We start from the raw sequence: 25,476 nt of genomic DNA, 5'->3' as shown, positions 1-25,476 counted from the left end.
TTTGACTATTTGGAGTCTTTTGTGGTTCAGGATTATTTGTTCTAGCTCTGTGAAAAAAATGCCATCAGTATTTTGATAAGGATTGCATTGAATCTGTAGATTGCTTTGGGTAGTATGGACATTTTAACAATATTAATTCTTCCAATCCATGAACATGAAATATCTTTCCACTTATTCATGTCACCTTCAATTTCTTTCATCAGTGCCTTATAGTTTTCAGAGTACAGGTCTTTCACCTTTTTGGTTAAATTTATTCCTAGGTATTTTATTCGTCTTGATGCAATTGTAAATGGAATTATTGATTTCTGTCTCTGATAGTTCATTATTAGTGTATAGAAATGCAATAGATTTATGTCTATTAATTTTGTGTCCTGTAACTTTATTGAATTCATTTATCTATAGTTTTTTGGTGGACTCTTTAGAGTATTCTATATATAGAATCATGTCATCTGCAAATAGTGACAGTTTTATTCCTTCCCTTCCAATTTGGATGCTTTTTATTTCTTTTTCTTCTCTGATTGCTGGGGCTAGGATTTCCAATATTATATTAAGTAAAAAAGGGGGCATCCTTGTATTGTTCCTGATCTTAGAGGAAATGCTTTCAGCTTTTCACCATTGACTATGATGTTAGCTGTGGGTTTGTCAAAAATGGCCTTTATTGTGTTGATGTATGTTCCTTCTCTACCCACTTTGTTGAGAGTTTTTATCATGAATCGATGTTGGATTTTGTCAAATGCTTTTTCTGTAGCTATTGAGTTGATTGCGTGATTTTTATCCTTCATTTTGTTAATGTGGTCTGTCATGTTGATTGATTTATGGATACTGAACCATCCTTGCATTCCATCCTTGCATTCCTGGGATAAATCCCACTTGATCATTGTGTATGATCCTTTTAACATATTGTTGAATTCAGTTTGCTAGTGTTTTGTTGAAGATTTGTGTATCTATATTCGCCAGGGATATTAGCCTGTATGTTTCTTTTTTTGTAGTGTCTTTTTATGATTTTGGTATCAAGGTAATGCTGGCCTTGTAGAATGGGTTTGGAAGTTTTCTCTCCTCTTCAGTTTTTTTGGAATAGTTTGAGAAGGATAGGTGTTAAATCTTCTTTGAAGGTATGATAGAATTCATTTGTGAAGCCATCTGGTCCTGGACTTTTGTTTTTTGGGAGATTTATTTATTTATTTATTTATTTATGGCTGTGTTGGGTCTTCGTTTCTATGCGAGGGCTTTCTCTAGTTGCAGTGAGCGGGGGCCACTCTTCATTGTGGTGCGCGAGCCTCTCACTGTCGTGGCCTCTCTTGTGGAGCACAAACTCCAGACGCGCAGGCTCAGTAGTTGTGGCGCACGGGCTTAGTTGCTCTGCGGCATGTGGGATCTTCCTGGACCAGGGCTCGAACCCGTGTCCCCGCATTGGCAGGCAGATTCTTAAACACTGTGCCACCAGGGAAGCCCTGGGAGTTTTTTTGATTACTGATCAATTTTATTGCTAGTAGTCAGTCTGTTCAGATTTTCTATTTCTTACTCATTCAGTCTTGGGATTTTGTATGTTTCTAGGAGTTTATCCAGTTCTAGGTTGTTCATTTTTTTGGCTTATAATTGTTCATAGTAATCTCTTATGATTTGTATTTCTGTGGTATTGGTTGTAACTTCTCTTTTATTTCTGATTTTATTTATTTAGGTCTTCTCTCTTTCTTTATTGATTAGTCTGACTAAAAATTTTTCAATTTTGTGTATCTTTACAAAGAACCAGCTCTTATGTTCATTGATCTTTTCTATTAGTTTTTTAAATCTCTATTTTATTTATTTCTTCTCTGATCTTTGTTATTTCTTTCCTTCTGCTGACTTTGGGCCTTGTTTGTTCTTCTTTTTCTAATTCTTTTAGGTGGGTCATATGGTAATTCTATGGTCAACATTTTTTTTTAATTTAATTTAATTAATTAATTATTTATTTATTTTTGGCTGTGTTGGGTCTTCGTTGCTGCGTGTGGGCTTTCTCTAGTTGTGGCGAGCAGGGGCTACTCTTCATTGTGGTGCGCGGGGTTCTAGTTGTGGTGGCTTCTCTTGTTGTGGAGCACAGGCTCTAGGTGCTTGGGCTTCAGTAGTTGTGGCTCATGAGCTCTAAAGCGCAGGCTCAGTAGTTGTGGCGCACGGGCTTAATTACTCTGCAGCATGTGGGATCTTCCTGGACCAGGGCTCGAACCCGTGTCCCCTGCATTGGCAGGCGGATTCTTAACCACTGCGCCACCAGGGAAGCCCCTATGTTCAACATTTTGAGGAGAACCAAACTGTTTTCCACAGTAACAATGCCATGTTATATTTCTACTTTAAAGGTTCCAATTTTCTACATTCTCACCAACTCGTGCTATTTTCTTTTGTTTTTTGTTTGTTTATTTGTTTGTTTGTTTTAAAATTGCCATTGTAATGGGTGTGAAGTGGTATCCATTGTGTTTTTGATTTGTATTTCCCCAGTGACTAATGATGTTGACCATCTTTTCCTGTGCTTATTGGCCATTTGTATATCTTCTTTGGAGAAATGTCTATTCTAGTCCTTTGCCCATTTTTTAAAAATTGGATTGTTTTATCTTTTTGTTATTAAGTTGTAGGAATTCTTTACATATTCTGGATAGTAAACCCTTATCAGATACATGTAGTTTTCTTGTTGTGTTTTTGTCTGGCTTCAGTTTCAGGATAATGCTGGTCTCATTGAATGAGTTAGGAAGTGTTCCCTCCTTCTCAGTATTTTTAAATGTTTGAGAAGGGTTGGTATTAATTCTTCTTGAAATATTTGATAGAATTCACCACTGAAGCCATCTGGTCCTGGGGTTTTCTTTGTTGGGAGGTTTTTGGATTACTGATTCAGTCTCTTTACTTATTATATGTTTATTCAGATTTTTTATTTCTTCATGAGCCCCTTTTGGAAGTGTGTGTCTTTCCAGGAATTTTTCTATTTCATCTAGTTTATACAGTCTGTTGGTGTGCAGTTTTGTGGTATTCTCTTATGATACTTTTTATTTATTTCTGTCTTATTTTTGGCTGTGTTGGGTCTTCGTTGCTGTGTGAAGGCTTTCTCTAGTTGAAACTAGTCTCTAGTTTCAGTGTCCCCTCTGTCACTCCTAATTTTAGTAATTTGAGTTTTCTCTACTGTTTTTTTAGTCAACCTAGCTAAAGATTTGTAAATTTTGTTGATATTTTCAAAGACCCAACTTTTGGTTTTGTTGTTTCTCTCTATTGTTTTTCTATTCACCATTTTGCTTATTTCCCCTTTAAATTTTATTATTTCCTTCTGTTATCTATGGGTTTAGTTTGCTTCTCTTTCTAGTTCCTTGATGTGTACAGTTATATTATTGATATGAGATCTTTCTTTTTAAATTTGTGGGCATTTATAGCTATAAGATTCCCTCTGAACACCACCTTCACAGTATTCCATAAGTTTTGTTTTATTCTGTTTGCATTTTCAGTCATTTCAAGGTAATTTCTAATTTCCCTTGTGATTTTTTTCACTCATTGGGTTGACAGATTTTTTTCTTTCTTTCAGCACTTTAATGACTTTATTACATTGCCTTTTGGCCTCCATTTTTCTGGTGAGAAATTCACTCATTTGTATTTATCCAGCTTGGAGTGTGCTGAGCTTCTGGGGTTGGTGGATGTATATCTTTCATCAGTTTTAGGAAGTTCTTTTTAATTAACAAATATTCTTCTACCCATTTATTTGTCTCTTTTCCTTCTGGGACTCCTATTACATGCACATTAGATCATATGATATTGTTATACAGAGCTTGGGCTCTCTTCCCCGCCCCCCACTCTTTCATTCTCTTTGTTTTAATTTGGATACTTTTTTGTACCAATTGACTTATCTTCAAGTTCACTGATCTTTTCCATTGCTATGTCCAGTTTCCTGTTATGACTATCTAATGAATTTCTTTATTTCTGACATCTTATTTTCCAATTTTTTGCATTTTCATTTCATTCTTTTTCATGGTTCCATGTCTCTGCCAAAATTACCTAGTTCTTCCTGCACATTGTCCACCTTTTACAAACTGGTCTGTTACTATTTCTACCATAGTTATTTTAAAGGCCATGTCTAATAATTCTAATATCTGGGCCACCTTGGAGTCAGCTTATATTGACTCTTTCCTCTCTTGATCATGGGTCACTTTTTTTTCCTTTTCTTTTTTTTTTAATAGATTTATTTATTTGTTTGTTTGTTTGTTTGTTTGTTTATGGCTGCGTTGGGTCTCCCCTGCTGCCCGCGGGCTTTCTCTAGTTGCAGTGAGCGGGGGCTGCTCTTCGTTGCGGTGCGCAGGCCTCTCATTGCAGTGGCCTCTCTTGTTGTGGAGCACGGGCTCCAGGCGCGTGGACTTCAATAGTTGTGGCGCATGGGCTCAGTAGGTGTGGCTCATGGGCTCCAGAGCACAGGCTAAGCAGTTGTGGCACATGGGCTTAGTTGCTCTGTGGCATGTGGGATCCTTGCAGACCAGGGCTCAAACCCGCGTCCCCTGCCCCTGCATTGGCAGGCAGATTCCCAACCACTGCGCCACCAGGGAAGCCCTTTTTCCTTTTCTTATACCTTGTAATTTCTTCATCATTTGACAGACATTCTGTACAAAAGAACAATAAAGTTGGAAATAAACAATATTTCTTTCCAGAAAAGGACATGCCCTTTTTTCCTTTTTCAGGTTGCTAGAGTGGGATTTAAGTCAGTCTAATCTATAGTTGATCTGTGTTTGGGCTTTGTTGAAGCTTTAGTTTGATTCAGTTTAACCACTGGCTTCAAAAGTTCTGATGCAGGACCAAGACTTACCTTTGCTACAGCCCCATGTTTGAGCACTAGAGATTGTCTAGAGATTTTGAACAGTGCTTCACAGCTGAGTACCTACTTCTCAGAACTGTGGGAGATCTCTCCTTGTTTCATAGCCTACTTGTGTTGCTAGGGAGTTTTCTTTGCTCTCCAATCCCACTTTATACTTTCTGTACCTTGAGAGATCTCTTTCAGCATTGCCCCTCCCACCCTGGTCTTTTGAGGGCAGCCACCCTGTATGCTATAATGGCTTAGCATGCCTCTGAGGTGTTTCTGTCAGATCTCCTGCCCAGATCCCAAACTTCAGAGTTGATAGCTCAGATTGCCTCAAGGAGAGTTGCTCAGCTCTTCTCTGCTTCCAGCTGTTGGTGACTGACCCTAAGCCCTCCCTGAAGACTATGTGAAAAAGTTGTTGAGTAGGTTCAGGCTCCCTCTCTGGCTGAGTTTCTTAAGATTCTAATTTGCTATGCCAGCCTACATGTGACTGTTAAAATTTTGGGTGGCTTCTTTTACAAACCCAATCTGCTCTGGATTCTTTCTCCTCCTGCTGTTACATCAGGGATGAAAGCAGCCATGGGCCTCTTCTCTCCTACTGCGAGCTCATCACTTTCTGGAATTAGTTCATTTAGGTCTCTTTGTTCCCATAGCTCTTTGATTTTTTTTTAAACTATGGTTTTGTAGTTTATATGGCTTGTTTAGGTTGTGAGGGAAATGATGTCTTCCAACTTTCTGTGAACAGACTGAAAGTAGAACTCCTAAAGTGTGTCCTTTGTTTTGTTTTTCAGATTAATATATTTTGGTGGCTATGGGTGTAGGAGACACAATGAACTCCAAGATTGTTTTGATGTTCATGATGCGTCTTGGGTAAGAGAGAAATTCCTGTTTACATTTTCCTATAAGTTAGTGTCACGTTACAGTCTTCAGAAATAATGAACCCAGCTTTTCTCATTTTAATTTGCTGTAATTGATATTATGAAAAAAATTGTATTTTCTCTCTTTTGAATTTGGGTTGAGTTGCAGAAGGTTCTCTCACCTAATTATATCAGCCTTCATGGCTACTGGCAGAGTAATGTCTTTTCTGATGCCATTAATCACTTATAGTTGCTTCTGTTAGAAAACTAGTGGCTTTAGCACAACTTGGAAAAACTTTGTTCATAGGTAACCGCAGTGGCTATTGCTGACATACACCTCCTTTTAGGTACGTCCACCAGAACTATTCATAGCTCTGTCTGGCTTCTGTATGAGAGTGAGTAAGTTGGTAGTCATATTACTTTTTCTGTTTGTTCTTACTGGTTAGAGAATAAACTATTATTAATGAAAGAACTCATGACTTATAAAAATGAAATCTTTTAAAAGATAACTTTAAAAACCATTGATATCACCACCAAGATACACAGTAACTCTTCAGTTTTACCTTCTACTAGCGTGTATTATTATTGTACATTATTAATGTAAAGGTATATGTACATTTCATGTATATCTCTTTGTATATGGGTATCTAAAAATTCTCCATAGTTTTTATTTAGACTATGTGTGAAGTTAATGCATGCTAATTAATAAAACTGAATGGTTTTTAAGTGTTAAAATGGTTTACATGTTTTTTGAGTTTTTAAAATGAAATATCTTTAAAGTTTGGCTACTTACAGTATTACTGATAATTTTTAGTAATATAACTTCCCATTAATTATGTCTACTCATCAGTGAAATCTCTCATTTTTTTCTCCTCTAGTACAGTTAGGCTAATGATCATGTCCTAAAGTTTATGGTGTACAGGTAGATTTTTTCATTTAGATTCTAAACTAAGTAAATTATTTAGTTTATTTGACTTGTTTGACAAGTCCTGACAAAAATGAATGATATATTCCTGACATATAACATAAAACTGGTACAGAGGTAAGCTAGAATAGTGGTAGAGGATTTCAGCAATGCAGAAGATGCTAAATACAGTCTAACTGCTAAATCTTTGCCTTGCCGATAGTTTCGTCTTCCTAGAAGACAAGAGAGTGAGCATAAGTTTGATGCATAAGAACAAGGTGCTTGGTTAAGTAGAATTGATTGGAACTTTTTGGAAAAAGGAACCATTGTTCCCTAAAGTTTCTAACAGCAATGATTAGGAATTCTGAACCTGTACTTTAGGAAAAGAGATTTCCAAATGTAAATATCATTCTGTTCTCTGCAATTTTAAAAGAGATATTCCTTTGAGAGAAGTGGAAGATTGTCAACAAGCAAAGTTATGAATCATGCAGCAATACTACGAGAAGGAAAGTTGCCAGGTGATGCTGCTGTGGCCTAGGGACCACACTTTGTGAGCCACTGGTATATGCTTTAGCTTTACGACTGTGGTTACATTGGTGCATGCGTTAGCTTTATGACTGTAGTTACCCTGGTGTATGTATTAGCTTTATGACTATGGTCACACTTAACTCTATTTCTGTAAAAGTACCTATTATTTCACCAGTAAATATTCAGTGAAACTATAATACTAATCTAAAAATTATAAAATCTTTTAAAAATATTTTTTAAATTTCTTTTTTAGGAAGAGCAGATATTCTGGGGATGGCATAACGATGTTCACGTATTTGACACAAAGACACAGAGTTGGCTTCAACCAGAAATTAAAGTAAGTATTGTAAAAAGTTACCTTTATGTTTGTATACTCATTAATACTTTTAAAATCTATTTCTTTTACTGAGTTATTGGATTTTAGTAATTGAGTTCGTTATCATATACAAAGGGGTTCTCTTATGAGAACTGTTATTAGTACTTTTTTTCATCACAAATTTTTCTCCAGGCTAGCTAAGGTTTTCTAGAAAAATCTAAAGAGGTGCCATCATCATTCTTTACCCACAAGTGTAATGCCCTGATTTAATGAAGTCTCTTTTAAAATGTCCTTTCGTAACAAAGTCCATGATTTTAAAAAGCCCATGTTTCATAAACCCTTGAAATCTTAATACTCTTTCATCTGCTAGTGAGCAAACACAAATTCACATTAGTTTAAGCCATTAAAGAATTCTCACATAGCTGGGAAGTATATTTTGAAGTGGCTCACACAGTGGAAGAGCTACAGGGACCAGGACCTTAGGAACTGGAGCCAGTTATCCAACACCATCACAATATTTGCATCTATCTGTCGGCTTCTCCCTGCTTCTCTGTGTGCTAGCTTCATTCTGTCTACTGCAGACTGTCCAGCTCATTTAGAAGGGATTATGGCCCTGGCTACACCAGCAGATCTTTCTATTGGTGCTGTATTCTGTCAATGTCTATGTCTTTGTCCTAGAAAAGGACTCTGGCTCTACTTAGGCATGTTCCTACTCTATATCAGTCCCTGCTGCCAAGGGGATGATTGGCCAGGTCTGAGTCTCAGGTCTGTCCCTAGGGGAGCAAGGTATTGTGATTGGTCAGCTCACCAGAACTGTGCAGAATAGAATGCTGAACAGGCAAAACCAAATTTCTGTCCACTAACATGCATGTATGACTAAATTTCCTTGCAGTTCAGCCTCTGTAGATGGTAGTGAGGGAGGTTCTGTGCAAAATAGCAAGTGTTACAAGGCTTGACCCTTCTCAGCATCCTCTTTTTCCAAGCAGTGCCTTTCAGGTTTTCAGTGCTCTTCTGTTCTCTTCTAATTTTGGAACTGATCAACTATCAGTCGATCATATTTGTTGATTGAATTTTCCTGCAGTCGGCATTTTAATTTAAGATTTGTGTATTAATGAAATAAAAGCATCTTATCTCTGTTAAAATAATTTCGTATCAGCAAGCAGGTGGAGAGAAATATTATTGAGACTGGATCTACTGAAACTCATCCTGGATCTCTTTCAGGCCTCTTAACGCTCTGCTCCCTTAGAGAATAAGCAAGAGTCTGGAGTTACTGCAGGCATATTTTTAGAATGTGCTCCTTGGGATAAGTGAACTGAGGTAGCTTATAATTAGTTCTTTGGACTTCAGGTCTTTCTGTTGTGACTCCTTCTCTCTCTCCTTACCTTAATCCGTACCCCTTCCCCCGTTCTGCACCAACAGCCTAACAGGCACTGACACTCTTTCAGTTAGTGTTTAACAGTATTTTCACTGTGATTTCTCTGATTATTTCTTCAAATAAGTTCTTACATTGTTTATATTATATCTGAAGGTTTTTCTGATGTGGTTGCAGCTAGAATTTGTTCCCTTTATTTTTTAGAGACATTCCTAAATTAATTAATTGTTCCTAAATATCTGCAGCAAAAGGAAAGGTAACATGGTAGAGTGTAAGAGTTATTGCTGTTGAAGTTGAAGAAACTGGTTGAAAGAACTGTGTACTTTTAGATAAGCCGTATATTGTCATCTGTTAAATGGAAAGTTGAAAGTGTTTTCCTACATGGGACTTTTAACCCTATGAGAACAGTAGAATATAATAGTGGTCTTTGGGTTATTTTCAGTATTTCAAACGACCTAATAAGCATTGTGCATTATTTACGCAGTTAGCCACACAGGCTAATGCAAATGCCATTACTTTGTTTTTGTTTGGACTGGTATGAACTCAGTTTATTCAGAAGCTTTGGTTGGATATTAAATGTATTTCATAAATAAAAAAGGAGAGGGCCTCCCTGGTGGCGCAAGTGGTTGAGAGTCCGCCTGCCGATGCAGGGGATACAGGTTCGTGCCCCGGTCTGGGAGGATCCCATATGCCGCGGAGCGGCTGGGCCCGTGAGCCATGGCCGCTGAGCCTGCGCGTCCGGAGCCTGTGCATCCGGAGCCTGTGCTCCGCAACGGGGGAGGCCACAACAGTGAGAGGCCCGCATACCGCAAAAAAAATAATAATAATAATAAAAAAATTAAAAAAATAAAAAATAAAAAAGGAGAAAGTCAATATTTATTTCATAATGAATGTGTATATAGTAGAAGAATTTTTCCAGAGTTTCAGATCAGGGATGGGACAATAAAACTTTTGTTTTGTTGGAAGTGTTGGGAACTGCAACACAAATGGTTCTCTCTCATTTATTTAAGTGTTATATAGGTAATATCTGAATTATTTCTTACCCTGTTGACCTCATAATTATTCAAGTAAAAAAGTCTAGGAGGTTATGATATTGGATGTAGTGCTTAAATTTCCTGTGCCCACATTCGTTAGCCAATGAGCTGAAAATGTTGGGTTCTTTCAGAACTTGGAATTAAATACATACACAAAAGTACCCACCATGAACACATGGAAATTATGCAGAAAATTCTTCCTTCAAATCTTATTCATTAATCTACCCATTATACCCTCTCTTTTCCCACCAACCCCAAACTTCTCTGAAGAAAAGATCTGCTATATTTATTCAAAGTAAAGTATAAAGAAGTATTATCAGTTAATGTGAAGAGTTTTAGTGAGAGAGAAACACTGGCTTAAGCCAAGAGTGAAGTTCTTATTGTGGAATTTGAAGCATCAAGAGTTTTGGGGGGCAGATTGATTTTTTTTCAAGTCTCTGAGATCATCACACAGTGTACTGCTCACTCATATTAATATTAACTCTGTGTGTGTGTGTGTGTGTATGACTGAGAGAGAGAGAGGGAGAGAGGAGAGAGAGGAAAAGGGAGGGAAAGAGGGGTGGGATGGGCAAGGGAGAGAAAGAAAATGTTTTTAAATATTTATATTTTAAGCTAAAATTTATGTGAAAATTTTTTTCTTTTTTTTAATACATTTATTTATTTATTTATTTATTTTGGCTGCGTTGGGTCTTCATTGCTGTGTGCGGGTTTTCTCTAGATGGGGCGCGCGGGGGCTACTCTTCGTTGCAGTGCACGGGCTCCTCACTGTGGTCTTCTAATTGCAGTGGCTTCTCTTGTTGTGGAGCACGGGCTCTAGGCGCCCGGGCTCAGTAGTTGTGGTGCATGGGCTCAGTTGCTCCACGGCATGTGGGATCTTCCCGGACCAGGGCTTGAACCCATGTCCCCTGCACTGGCAGGCGGATTCCCAACCACTGTGCCACCAGGGAAGTCCCTATGTGAAGTCTTATTTTGCCAAATAGTGTCAGGCATTTAAGAAAAACACTTTAAAAAGTAAAGATCAGGGACTTCCCTGGTGGTCCAGTGGTTAAGAATCTGCCTTCCAATGCAGGGGACGTGGGTTCAATCCCTGGTTTGCTGTGGGGCAGCTAAGCCCTCACACCACATCTACTGAGCCCTCATGCCTCAACTAGAGAGCCCGCGCGCCACAATGAAAGATCCTGCATGCTGCAACTAAGACCCAACACAGCCAAAAAAAAAATAATTAAAAAAAATAATAAATCAGTCAATATTGTAAAAAAAAAAGTAAAAATCAGGGTGAATAAATGTAATTCCTTAAGAGTAGTATTTGTCTATAATTATTACTATTGAGAACGAACTTTTGCATTAAGGTTTTGAATTAAGTTACATAGGTAATGGTAACTTAGCAGTCAAGTATTTCTCATACTGAGCATAGGAATGTGACTTCATTATAGATGTTTCAAGCCTTTGCTCTCCATTTTCTGATCTCTGCTTGCAGGGTGGTGTTCCACCGCAGCCACGAGCCGCGCATACGTGTGCAGTTCTCGGAAATAAGGGCTATATCTTTGGCGGACGTGTTTTGGTTAGTGTTTTTTATGAAAATGGTCTTTAATCTTTGATACTTCTTACAAAAATTGATCCTTTGATTTTGTGGAATAGCTGAACGTTCAAATAGTCTAGAGATTAAAATGCCATTCAATAATAACTTTTTAAAATCTTCTATTCCCTAAACGGACCATACATGAGTAATCACAGATGATTATAAATCATATTTTAATGGGGGAGAATCCTTCACTTCAGTGATTTATCAGAAAAGTTTAATTTCTTATTATCTGAGTCTTGTTAGTTTAAACTCATTTTTTCCTTTCCCCCTTGACACATTAATTTGGTAGCTCTATGCTAATTTTATTAATGCTTAGCATTGTTTCCCAATATATAAACTTCTGATGTTAAGTAAAATAGAGTTAATCCATTTTTAATCTGAATTTATTTTAAAACCAAAATTTTAGCCCATGAAATATGTAAAACACTGACCAATTTCATACACTTTTATTTTAGCAAACTAGGATGAATGATTTGCACTATCTAAACTTAGATACCTGGACCTGGTCTGGAAGGTAAGTTCGAAATTTAAGTATGTTTTAATCTGTAGGCATTTTTGTGTGGGGTGTGTGTGTGTGTGTGTGTGTCTGCCTGCACAGACGTGTGCACACATGCATGGTATAACCCAAACTCGGTTTTGTAAAACTGAACTGATATTTTCTTCCCCTTCATATTGTTTGCCTAAGCAAGGAATATATAGATTTCAATATAGAGTTCGTTCTTTAACTAGACTATATAAAACATGAGAACACTAGCAGTTGAAAATTGATTATGTAAAAGTACTGGTTTTATACTACATATTCTTCAGGACTGGTCAGTAGAACAAATGAAGTTTTAATGGGGTCATCACAGGTCAACAGATAACCGAGTGAGTCAGATTTTATTGCTCATAATATATATTTAGCAATAGAATAAATATATTTAGCTATCAATTCAGCTGTTCATGTAATGAGTTGGAATCAGACCTATATATTATGCCAAAGTATAAATACTATTAAAAATAAAACCTCAAAAGTGCTAGAAGAAAATATCGCAGATTATCTTTAAAATCTTGGCATGGAAAAAGCTTTTATAAAGATGATATAAACCCAAAATTCATAAATTAAAAGACTGATTGATAAGACCATTTAAGAATTAAATATTTCTGTGTAGAAATATATACCACAAAAAGTTAAAAAGCAAATTGGAAAATGCAAACAAAAAACAAACTAGAAGTAATATTTACAGTATTTCTAACCAAAAGGTCTAAGATTCATAAGAACTCAGAAAATCAGTAAGAAATAGACAAATAAGCCAATAAAAGTGAACAAAGAACATGAATGAGCAACTCATAGTAGAATAAAAATATGCAGAAATTATTTTTAAAAGATGTCCAACTTCATAAATTATTAAAGAAATTGAAATAAAAATAATAGTTTTCACTTACCAGATAAAAATAATTACAAATGATCAGTTTGTGCTAGGTTGTAACACAATTAGTGGGAGTTTAAATTGGTATAATTTTCTGGAAGGTAGTCTGGTAATATGTTTAAAATATAAAATGGAATTTCTACTTTGATCCAGAATTCCTCCTAAGACAAAAATATGTGTGTGCATTTATGTATGTGTGTGTGCACACACAACAAAGATGTTTATTGCAACATTATTTATAAAAGCAAAAACATGACATCAACCCTCATGTCCGTAAGTGGGGGTTGTTTAAATCATGATGCATTTGCCCAATGAGCTGCTGTACTTCCATTACCAAAGGACAATATGCTTCATGGAAATATTCTGAAACATATTAGTTGAATGAAAACAATTGAACAGAGTATATGATCCTATTCGTATATTTTTAATAAATGTCTTTATATGTGCATTAAAGTTAGGAAAGATATATACCAAATTATTAATGTTATTGCTGGAGGACAGGATTATAGGAGAACTGTCCCTTTTAAAAACTATTTTTGTGGTTGTTGAATGTTTTGTAACCCAAATGTTTTTTATAGTTAACAAAAACAGTAAAAATATTTCCATTTTGGAAAAAATAAATTACATCTTCTACCAATGGCCCATGTTATTCTGGAGCATTCTGGAATGTTGGAGAATGGTGTGATCTCACCTCCTAAATTAGTTAAAGTTTTGTGCTTATGGTTTAGGGTTTTTTTTTTTTTTTTTTTTGCGGTACGTGGGCCTCTCACTGTTGTGGCCTCTCCCGTTGCGGAGCACAGGCTCCAGACGCACAGGCTCAGCGGCCATGGTTCACGGGCCCAGCCGCTCCGCGGCATGTGGGATCTTCCTGGACCGGGGCATGAACCTGTGTCCCCTGCATCAGCAGGTGGACTCTCAACCACTGCGCCACCAGGGAAACCCTATGGTTTTGTTTTGTTTTGTTTGGCTGCACCATGCGACATGTGGGATCTTAGTTCCCCGAGCAGGGATCAAACCCGTGCCCACTACAGTGGAAGCACGGAGTCTTAACCACTAGATGGCCAGAGAAGTCCCTGTGCTTATGTTTTTATTTCTGTTTTTATTTTAAGAATATGACACTATTTGTTTGAAATCTTTAGAGGTTTATCCTGGATCTGGAGTGGCTTGCATACTTTTTTTTTTTTTTTTTTTTTTTTCTGTACGCGGGCCTCTCACTGCTGTGGCCTCTCCCGTTGCGGAGCACAGGCTCCGGACACACAGGCTCCGCGGCCATGGCTCGCGGGCCCAGCCGCTCCGTGGCATGTGGGATCTTACGGGATCGGGGCACGAACCCGTGTCCCCTGCATCGGCAGGCGGACTCTCAACCACTGCGCCACCAGGGAAGCCCTTGCATACTTTTATTTTGAAGTTAGAGTAGCATTTTCAGGAAATTCTACAATAAATAGACCAAAGTAAATAGCAACAGCAACAACAAAATCCCATAATATCCTTAAGGAAGTCAGCTGAAAATACAAAATTAAATGTGAAACAACAGTAAAAAATGACAGACATGAAAATATTTATGTTAAAAACCTGAGGAAGTTTTACTGATTAACTAACAGTGAAGCCAAATCCAGCCTCTGAGCACTGACACCAAATTAAATCTCGGAGACAGAGTTTTGGGTGAAGTAAAAAAGAATAGCTTTATTGCTTTGCTAGGCAAAGGGAGCCACAGCAAGCTAATGCCCTCAAAACTGTGTGTCCCAACCAGGGGGAGCCTGTGAGGAGTCTTATAGTCCAGGGGCGGGGTTGCTGATAAGGATCAGGGTACGTGCAGGGCCCACATTCCTTCAATCCAGAGGTCATCTGGTGTCAGGTGGTGATGGGCAAACTGTGACCTTCTCTGGAATGAAACATGCTTCATCATGTAGTTAACATCTTACATTTGGTGGGGGTTTCAGTTCAGCAGAGGAGCTCAAAGGTATTATGTGTATCCCTTGAGGCAGAACCAGGACCCTGCCCAAAGGCAGCACTATTGTTTCTTGACTGCTCCTCCCTTGTGTCTGCATCCTCTCCCTTCCCTGATTAGCAGCTGTTTGAACCTACCCTTTGGAACTCAGGGAAGGTGACACAGAAAGGCTTTTGTGCCCAGGAGCCCCACTGGGTCCGGCTTGGTTTCAATAGGGATGATGCTTGGTATGCATTGTGAATAACTGGGAATTGACTTTTTAATTTTCAGTCTGTGTTCTAGCCAAGTGGGATAGACATTAAATGGAAAGAAATTGTGTAAATTCTTCAAGAATTTAAGAATGTTTTTAAAATATTCTTGTAGGTGGGATTAGTAGAATCAAAAATTTTTATACTAGGAAGGGCAGTTTTTTCTTTTGAGATCTGAGATGATCAAAAAACTTTTATTTTGACTAACACAGTACCTAGATTCTTTTATTTTTTTCCCTCACCACAGGATTCCAATTAATGGAGAAAACCCCAAACATCGGTCATGGCATACTTTAACACCAATAGCTGATGATACGCTTTTCCTATTTGGTGGACTAAGTGCAGACAATATTCCATTAAGTAAGTTGATTAAAGTTTAACCTACAGTTAACATTTTATTATTTTTTTTACTTGATTGTATTTGATACTTAAGGTATTTTTACGTTTCTGATTTTCTGGTTTACCTTTATCCCCAACTATGTGGTTGCATCATGAATTAGAAGTAGAAGGCCCCTTTCCTTCCGTACCCTTGCCTGTCTAAGTTCTCCTGTTTCCTAGTGTAGGGAAAGGAAGAGTGGTTGAACCTAGAGGAATTAAAGACCCTTTCAACTATAGTATTTCTGATTTTGTGTCTTCCTGATTTTTGATCCAGATGCTTATACTATAGGCTAGACTGGGGATTAGAAGAGGAACCTTTCCCAGGAAGCTCTAGAAATACAAGGTGGGAAGGCCAGTTGCTTCTCTTTTTGTTCCAGAACTATAAAGGAAAGTGCTTAGCTAGAGTTTTTTAACTCCTGTTCCTGCTCATCCCAATGGCTGTGAGTTTTGTAATACAGTTTTTCTTTCACTAGTATAATTGTGGCACCAAGAAAGACAAGTGACCAAGAATATCCGCTTAGTTTGACAAGTGTCTTGTAATTTAACACAGAAGTTTTCTATGGCTAGAGACATTTTTCTTAAGAAACTTTATATACCATTAAAACCATTTATATAATTTTATATAGGATCTAAAAACAACTGTTTGTTTTTCAACAAAAATTTATTGAGCATCAACTGTGTATCTGGCAGTCTTCTGGCCAATAAATGCCAGATGCTGGTTGGAGGAACAGCAGTTCCTCTAGGGGATGTTAGTTACTGTAGATTATTATACTTCTCTAATTTGTGAGGTTTTTAATTAAAAAGGATTTGGAATCTAATTTAAAAACTAACATCTATACATCTTAAATATATACAGTATTGTATGTCAATTATATCTCAATAAAACCGGAAGAAAAAAAACTAAAATCTATCCATTTCACTAAGAGTTGTTTAATATCGTATCTTCATGAGCTCTACTGTTTCAAATCCCTATTTGCTTTTTTTCATCATTGAACTATGGAGAATTAAATGTCTTAACTCCTAGTCTAGTCAGTTTCCTCCCTCAAAGATTCAGCTGAAGAAATGGTCATATGGGTATCAGATGATACCGAGAAATTACTTTTAGTTTTGTTGACTGTGACGGTGGCATTGTGGTTAAGTGATAATAACATGGTGGCTGTGTAAAAAATGTCCAGTTTTTTTTAGTGATGCTCACTGAAATATGTTTGGAGAAAATGATAAGAGCTAGGAGTTGTTTTAGAAGAATTCAGCAACAAGAATAACAAAAAGAGATAAATGGAGCACATATGGTAAAATCTTAGTAGTTGTTGAATCTGGGTTATATGAAGGTTCATTGTCATGTTCACTTGACTTTCGTACATGTTTGAGAATTTTTATGATAAAATATGCACATGCACAAAAATAGTCATATAAATGTAGCATGATAAATTTGGGGAAAAAATTAAAATTTTATCCCAAAGACCTAATCTTAATTTCTGAACTGTCATAATATTGCAGGTGATGGTTGGATTCATAATGTCTTAACAAATTGTTGGAAACAGCTTACACATTTACCTAAAACAAAACCCAGGTAAGTCTAGAAGTTGACAAATAAGTAAAATAGTTAAGAATTTTAAAGTATTAAAATGTAGCACTGAATTTATAGTGTTTGCCGTTAAAACCAGAAACCATCAGGAAGGATATCTTTCAAATAAGCGTGATGTTACCCAAATAATTTAACTATAATTCTAATTATATCTGATTGTAGAAAGGAACTATTCAGTTTCTATCCATATTTGTATATTTGAAAATTTTATTCTTTTAGGTAAATGTATAATCTTGCCTGATAAATGTGAAAAGGCTAAGAAATTGAAAGTATGATATAATGTTAATATTTTTAATTAGACAAGAATGGGGTTGGCTTTAGTAGTAGTTATTTGGGTTTGGAAGAGATTTAGAGCAATTTAATGAGGAAATTGCTTTCATGTTGATCAAGTAGATGACAGATTATTATTTTTCTTTATTAACTGTACAATGTATTAATTAATGTAAATTTCTTAAAAAAGGAAACAGTTGTTTGTGGTATATTATAGAGTAAAAAACTGTAGAAAAATATACTATTATTAGACTGCAAAGAAAATCACATTCGTACTGTATTTTTTTCTTATTTGACTGAATAGTATGATATATATTCATAGGAGATTCAAATTCAGTACCTTATAATCATTATGGTTAGTAATTTTATTCTTTTTCATGCCATGTATTTCAGAAATTTTTTACTATAGATTATTTATATTAATGTGAAGTCAGTCAATGATTATTAATGCATGTTAATGATATGCATTTCAGACATTTAATAACAAGTAACTTACTTGAGAAAAAGGCCTGAAAATATTTATATGTAAATATATATATATATCATTGTGTATATCTATATTAATATGCACAATACATTTAGAGTTTATCATAACTACATGTGTATAATAACTACATTCTTATATTTTCATGTATAAAAATTCAGTGGAATGTATTATTTTAGCAATTCTGGATCTTTTGAAATATATTGTTTAAAGAGTTTTATGTTAAATTCAGGAGCCCAGTGTTCTAGTCCTTGCTCAGCTACCACTTGGCTTTTTGGCTTTGGGAAAGTCACTTAAAGAAACTGAGCATCAGTTTCTTCATCTGTGAAATGAGGGAGTTGGACTAGATGAGCTCTTAGTTCTCCTTCAGTTGTTTGATTGTGTGAATGAATTAATTATAGACCAAAGTGGTAGTAAGAATATGTTTAATTTTCAATTGCTCCTATTTTATATTTCAATCCTTAATGAGTAATCAGAGCCATAGAACTATTATCAGTAATATATAGTTAGAACTGAACTATGTAAAGAGATTTCTTTGAATTCAGCTAATGTGTCATGTAAATCATATGCTTTATTAGAATGTTTAGGTAATAAGTTTAGAGCAGCTGTGAGAGGACATAAACTATCTGTCTGTAGAAAAAAACATCAGGTTGAAAGCTAGATGTCACCAAACTCAAGGCAGGAAAGGCTTTCCAGTGTTCCTCGATGATGAAGTCCAGGCCAGAGTTTCCCTAAGGCAGATAAGACAGAGGCAGATCTATCTTCAGGTATGAGGTGAGGAGGAGAACAGGTGGGATACAGTTTAGTGTAAGGAGAACATATATATGTATATATATACTAATTATTTATGAAAGTAAGAATTTACTTAACATCTAAATGTATATTGTGAAAACTTTTCCAAGTTATAATTTGAAATGTAAGCTGCTCAATTCTCCTCTTGTAATTCTGTGGAAAGTTTCTTAACTTTGGTACTATTGACATTTTGGATCAAATTATTCTTTGTTGTTAGGGGTATCCTGTGCATGTGTAGAAGCATCTCTGGCCTTTACCCAGTAGATCCCAGTAGTACTGTGCCCACTCCCCCCACCCTCCCCCAACACACACCTGGAATTGTGACAATCAGAAATATCTCCAGATATTGTCAAATGTCCCCCTGGGGGCAAAATCGTCCCTGGTTGAGAACCACCATCCTACAGTGTAACACTCTCTTCTCCAGGTGTCATCTTAGATAAAACTGTGCTTGGGTGAATAGCATCTATATAGCCATATCTGATCGCCTATATAGGTGGCTATCAGCAAGGTCCCTTTTTTGTGTGTCTGTAAAAGATGTCCCATAAGGTGTTGATATATAGAGCCTTAGGCATTGTTGGATCCATGAGTATTTCCAAGGTTACACATGGCTTTCTGTCCTGGAAATTAAGCTGTTCCTTCCTATGAGGGAATTTGTTATACTCTATCTCCTTCCCTCAGTCCCTCCTCCAATCCCCATCCCCAACCCCACAGCATAATCTGAGTGCTGCTGAAGATCTGTGTCAATTTATGTTGTAACATACAAGTTGGAGAATTGGGCAGAGTATTTCACAAACAAAATTTCTAATGACTCAGTCCTATTCTGGGTCCCAGGTGCATTTGTCCTTGAATGTGTCATGATTGTTTGAGAAAACTATTTTAACAAATTGTGCATAAGCCCACTGTTTGCATTTGTGGAAATTAAATTAAAAGGATTAATGTACTAAAAATAAGGCATGTGGTAATAAAAGACGTGATAATATATAATTGTTTGGGGCATCCAATGCTTCAGCAATCTGGCCTATTAAGAAAAGTGGGACTTCCCTGGCAGTCCAGTGGTTAAGACTCCACACTCCCAATGCAGTGGGCACGGGTTCGGGGAACTAAGATCCCACATGCTGCACAGTGTGGCCAAAAAAAAAAAAAAGTAATCAAGTACTCTCAGAGTCAATGCAATGATTCTGCAAAACTTTTCATTTATTTTCTAAAATTGAGAAATTTATGTGTACTTTTTTCTCAGACCCACAGAAACATTAAATTTTATAAAACTATAATAACATTATTTTTGGTAAATAATGTGAAATTAGAGATGGATATGAGCTGTCAGACCATTTCCAAAACAGCATTAGATGCTCTGCTTCTTTATGAAATAATTTGTTTATTTAATCACTGAGTAAATTATGCTAGTATTTTGTGTTTGCTTTTGTTAATCAGAAGTTTTTGAGCACCTGCTGGATGCAGAACACCCTATTAAGCATTTTTAAGAATATAAAATTAGATTACTCAAATTCCAGTGGTGTGCTGGTAAACAGTTAACAGTCGCTCTCCAGGAAAAATAAAACCAAAAAAAAAGAAAAGCCCTGGTTTGTAGCATTTGCTGATTTGCACCATGGCCAATGTGATATCATTGAGCATGGAGTTGATAGGCACAGTCAGCTTTACACCACTGGGGCCATTTTTGACCTTAAGGACCTTATATATAGTCTTCATAGGGAGTTAGGAGACAAATTACATCAAACAATTAAAGTAGTATATAGAACAATTTGTCTTCAAATGTGAGTTAGGAGATTATAAAATAAGCACATAAATGTTGAAAGGTGCTGAACAGAGAGGGTAACAGAGCCAATTTGGGTGGTATTTGGAACACTTCCTGGGGATTTTGAGCCTGTTTTTAAGGCTCTGAGAGAGACTTCTTATTTTAAGCCCAAGAAGCAGGGTGAACTAACAAAAGCCTAGAAAGTGGTACAAGCTTTTCTCTTAGGGAATAAATGGACTTGGCTGAAATAGAGGGTTCATTTGGGGAAAGGCAAGAATTAAAATTTATGGGAAAAAAATAGCTATTGGTCTTAAATTTTTGGCTGAGAAAAGTGGCAGAGATGCTTCCTGATCAGGAAATGTCCATGGTTAAAAACAATAAATATTTGAAAAATATTATTTATCAGCTATAAGTAGCTGGAAGAGATTAGAGACAGAGAAATAAGGAACGTGTATGGTATTCTGTACCCAGGGTGATAAGTAGTGTGACACTGTTAATGTAAGGAGAATGACCAATTGGATTTGTCCGGTGGTGGGGACCAGAGAACAGGGAAGGAAGTCAAAGTGATGAGAACAGCACCATGGCAGATAGCAATAAGAAAACTATTTTTGCAATAAGCTGATCAGTTCTTTTTAAAATTGTTTTATTTCATGATAATATCTATGAAATAAAGAGGTTAGAAAAAGGTCGGAGGATATAACAAGAAAGAGTTATTGGGAAGCCTCTCTTTCATTGAAACAATGTGATTTAATGAACCCTAGAATCTAATTCTCTAATAATTCTAGAGAAATCTTTAAAATCTAACCCCTTTGAGGATATGACAAAGGCTCAAGTTCAGTCATACCCCTTTTGAAATAGATTGAATTTTAGAGTGTGCAATTTAAAATTGGTTTATATGTAATGTACAGTTTCTTCCTTGATAGTATTTCACTGTTTATAATTTTCAATCATAGGTTATGGCACACAGCCTGTTTGGGAAAAGAAAATGAAATAATGGTATTTGGTGGGAGCAAAGATGATTTACTTTCCTTGGATACAGTAAGAAAATTTCAATTCTAAATATTTCCTCTGAGTAATTATGTTATTCAAACTAAATGGCTGTTCAAAAAGATTGTTGATACTCCCACATTGAAAAATATGGAAGGGCATGAAATGTTACACTGTTGTACGATTAATCTTAAGAATTAGTGGCTTTTGTGAAGCATTTCAGGATATTTGGGCTTTACAAATCAAAATAGGTCTATTAACTTCATTAGTCAAATTATTAAGAAGAGCTTCTAAAGGATGACTCTTCGTTTCTCTTTGACCCTCCCCATAGTCCCGAGTGTTGATAATTTTATTGAATTAAAATATTTGTACACAATATTTGGTGCATAAAAAGAATATATATATAAAGTGTATATAAACTACTAAGTATAATAATAAGTACTTGTGAAATTTGCTACCTAACTTGATAACTAGAACATTATCAATGCTAGCTTCTCCCTTCAAGAGGAAACTACTTTAGAATGTTTAAAGTGTATTTTTTTAATTTTATGTGCCTTTTGCCACTGCTTCACTCCTGTTTTACATTTGAGTTTAAAGCATTCTAATTTTAAACTCTGATAAAACTAAAGTGAAAGGAATAAACGAGTAGCATTTGGAAAGTATTGTTCTTCCACTCCTTGCACCTTGGGAAATTCAGAGAGATGGCCACACTTACATTCTGTACATGATGGGCCAGGAGCTCAGGATTGCTCTCTCTGGTTTGCATAGGACACTTGGGAATGGCAGGCGCTGAGCCGTCAGGGATGCTCTACAATGAGACAGAGCCCACCAGAAGGCCCCAGTGCCCTTTCACCTCTTCAGGCATAGTTATCTCCAGAGTTGTTCCTATGGAGTGGTGAACCCTGAGATAAGGTGGCTTTTCTCCAGGGAATTTGGTTTATTTTAAGGTTCTGAGGCCTCCAACTTAAATGTTATGTGTAGTGAAAGTTTTAGAACTTTCTTTGGCTGAGAATTCAGTGCTTCAATAAAAGATTAAAACTACAACTTTACCTAAAAAGCAACTTCTGTGGTTTGTCTTCTTTTTCTTGGCACTAGAAATCTTTAGTTAGGATACAAAGTTTATCGTTAAAATATGAATTCTGATTAAAATCATGATCATAAATTATGAAATCTAAAGACCTATTTGAAAATATTAGAAAAATTTTCTGCTGACTCCTCCACATTAACTTTTAGATGAGAGAGTCATTATTCAAAAAATCTTCTGGATCTGTGATTTTCAAATTAGGAATTCCCAGAGAATCTGTCACCTGGAAAAGGGGAACAGAATAAAGAGATTTTAAAATAAGTCATTTGGAAGAAAAAAGTTCTGCTTAAAAACCAAAAAACTTGAAAACCACTACTATTCTCATTTTGAAACCACTGTCTTAAAGGGAAAACATGTTTCTAATTTTAAAATTTGCAGTTATATAGGGTGTGGTTAGGTAGAAGTTTGGTCACTGAAAAAATGGTAACCACGTATCTAAAGTTTGTGTAGCTATCAGGTATGTGTATATTTGTGTGTGTGTGTGTATGTGTATGTGTGTGTGAATAGAGATTTATTTGCTGCTTTACATAATTTCTTTTACATTTATAAAATAAAAATATTTGATTATTGATGTATTTTATTTTTATCAAAAGTCTTGATAACTCCTTTTTTGTGTTGATTAGGGTCATTGTAATGATTTATTGATCTTTCAAACACAGCCTTATTCACTACTCAGGTAAGAAAATTCATTACTTTAAAACATATATGTTATTAATGTATGATAATTTCTTTCTTCTTCCTTTTTGGGAAACGTTATAATATTTTTCAGGTAGATTATTACTTGAATTTAAGTTTACATCTTCCTAAGAGTATAATAAAATTTGTAATGATGAACCATATACCAATGTGATTTTTAAAAATTAAAATATAGAGTATAGTCACATTTTTGTTTTGTTTGTAAAACTGAATTTAGTTCATGTAGGAATGTTAAACATACTGTATTTCCTTGATTCTAGGCCTGACTTTTTTCATATTTTAACTTTTCTGAAATCAGAGTGTGTCTAGTAATAGACACACATATATATGAATTTAGTTTAGTAGAATTTCTTATTTTAACCCCAAAGTTGTTATTAAATCGGTGGTATGACTTACAGTGTATTAGCCGATACGCTTTTAATTTAAAAGGAATATATACAAAGTTTAGTGGGTGGATTGTGGAGCAAGCCCCTATTTCTGCCTGTGAGAGTCAGGAGGAGGGATTTGAGTGAAGAAGAAGTTGTCTAGTGAGCACGTGTGGGTATTTTATGCAGCAGGGATAACAGGGGTGAAGGCATGGGACAGAGGGAGGGAGGGGAAGAGAGAGACAGAGGAGCTCACATGCTCTGTGTCAAGGAGTGTGCTATAACTTCTAGACGTTCCACAGCTTAAACCACATGAAAACCATAGCTCAAACTGGACATTCCTGAAGTCTTTCTTAGCCACTCCTTCTGTAACTGCTGTGGTTTCCAAACTTGTCTGGACATCAGAATCTCATGGGGATCTTCAAGAAATATTGATGCCTGTGTTCCAACCCCACAGATTGTGATTTGATTGGTCTGAGGTATGGTCTGTACTTTGGGATTTTTGAAAGTACCGAAGATAATTCCATTGTGCAAAGTTTAGAAATAACTGGTGGAATGATTTATCCTGCCTTGTATTGTTACTTAACTTTTGTTGTGAACATAACCACTTTCCTTAAGTAGATTACAAGTTCTTTATATGCAGGGATCAATAAATATAATATTTGGGTGCCTAGTATGGGAAGGCACTGTGCTGTGAAATGAAAAGCCATGACCTTTCCCTGAAATTGCTAAGAATATAGAAGGCAGGCTTTCAAACAACTATTATAGAAAAATAAAATTGCTTTAAGAGGAACATGTACAAAGTTCATAAGAATACTGGAGAAGAAGGCCCTTGGTTAAGATAGCAAAGGTTAGGGAAGTCTTTGCAGAGGAAGAAGAGTCCGAGACAAGAATTTGCTGTGAACAAGCAGTGCAAAGGTGTTAGTGCAAGATATATATATCTTGCACTAACATGCTTATATATATATATATGAGCATGGTGTGTTCTGGAAACTGAATTCTTGAGTATTCCTGGGACATAAGTATGAGGTGAGGAATTGTAAGAAATGAGGCTGGATAAGAAATCAGAAACTGTATGTCATCTAGCACCTGTGTCTCTCATGCACAAGAGTTTACATTATCTTGTAGGAGGTCAGGAAGCATTGAAAAATTTGGAACAGAGGAATAAGATGATCACATTATAAGTTATAAAGTTTCTTTTGGCAACAGCGTAGATGAGAAATTGGAGGGATAAGTGACTGTGTTAGGAAGTTAGTAGAGACTGTTGCATTGATCAGGAACAAAGTGAGGGTCTGATTTAGAAAGTGGCAATGGGGCTGGAGAAGGGAGGGAGGTAGAGATATTTAGCAGGCTGAATGGACTTGGTAGTTGAATGGATGCTAGGGGAAAAAAGAGGAAAGAATTAGTGATAGAGTATGGAGAAGGCATTGGGTTTGCAGGTGGGATGGGGTAGAAATGATGAGCTTGGTTTTGGACATATTGAGCTTGAAGTGCTTATGGGACTTGCAACAGAGCTTTCCATTAAATAGTTACTAACTGAATAAATGGAGCAAGGTCCAGGCTAGACATAAAGATTTAAGAATCACTGGAGTATGCATGGGTATGGGTTAGCTCTGCCCAGGAAGAGTTTTGAGAGTAAGGGTGAAGCCAACGACTGAGCATTAAGAACTCATAACATTTGAAGAGAAGGTAGAGGACAAGGAGGCACAAGAGAGTGACCAGAGTTAGAGGTGAAGCAGGAGATAACGGGAGCACAAAAACTGAGGGAGGAGAGAACTGAAGATGGAGCATCTGCTTACTGTAAGGAGGTCGCGGAACATCTGGATTGACAAGTGCCGTGGAGTTTGGCGACACTAAGACGTTGGTAAGGTAAAGGGGGAAGCCAGGATGACTTCTGGGGACGAGCACCACGACCCGGGAAGCAGTGAGCATATTTGTTTCTGTGCTCAGGGAAGAAGCCATCGGGGACTAAGTTGTTGGAAACAGAATAAATGAATGGAGTAGGCTCTTGAGGAGGTCGATTTTAGCAAACAGGTAATAGAATTATCCCTTGACTGGAGGAAGGGATAATAATAATGGCGAAAGAAGGAAG

At 36.4% G+C, this 25,476-nt stretch overlaps 1 protein-coding gene across 3 annotated transcripts in view; it reads left to right on the top strand.

Moving 5' to 3' along the window:
• KLHDC1 (kelch domain containing 1) overlaps positions 1-25,476 on the top strand; it is a 44,857-nt gene that overhangs the window by 16,264 nt on the left and 3,117 nt on the right. For all 3 annotated transcript variants that reach the window (XM_060098122.1, XM_060098124.1, XM_060098123.1), the window contains 8 exons: positions 5,584-5,662; positions 7,335-7,418; positions 11,281-11,364; positions 11,841-11,899; positions 15,238-15,350; positions 16,866-16,938; positions 21,206-21,290; positions 22,947-22,999. In XM_060098122.1, the coding sequence (XP_059954105.1) occupies positions 5,584-5,662; positions 7,335-7,418; positions 11,281-11,364; positions 11,841-11,899; positions 15,238-15,350; positions 16,866-16,938; positions 21,206-21,290; positions 22,947-22,999 (630 nt within the window). The remainder of the gene's footprint in view (positions 1-5,583; positions 5,663-7,334; positions 7,419-11,280; positions 11,365-11,840; positions 11,900-15,237; positions 15,351-16,865; positions 16,939-21,205; positions 21,291-22,946; positions 23,000-25,476) is intronic.

Source organism: Mesoplodon densirostris, chromosome 4 (genome assembly GCF_025265405.1).
Source record: "Mesoplodon densirostris isolate mMesDen1 chromosome 4, mMesDen1 primary haplotype, whole genome shotgun sequence".
Taxonomy (NCBI): Eukaryota; Metazoa; Chordata; class Mammalia; order Artiodactyla; family Ziphiidae; genus Mesoplodon; species Mesoplodon densirostris.
This window is presented reverse-complemented; position numbering and strand designations above follow the sequence as displayed.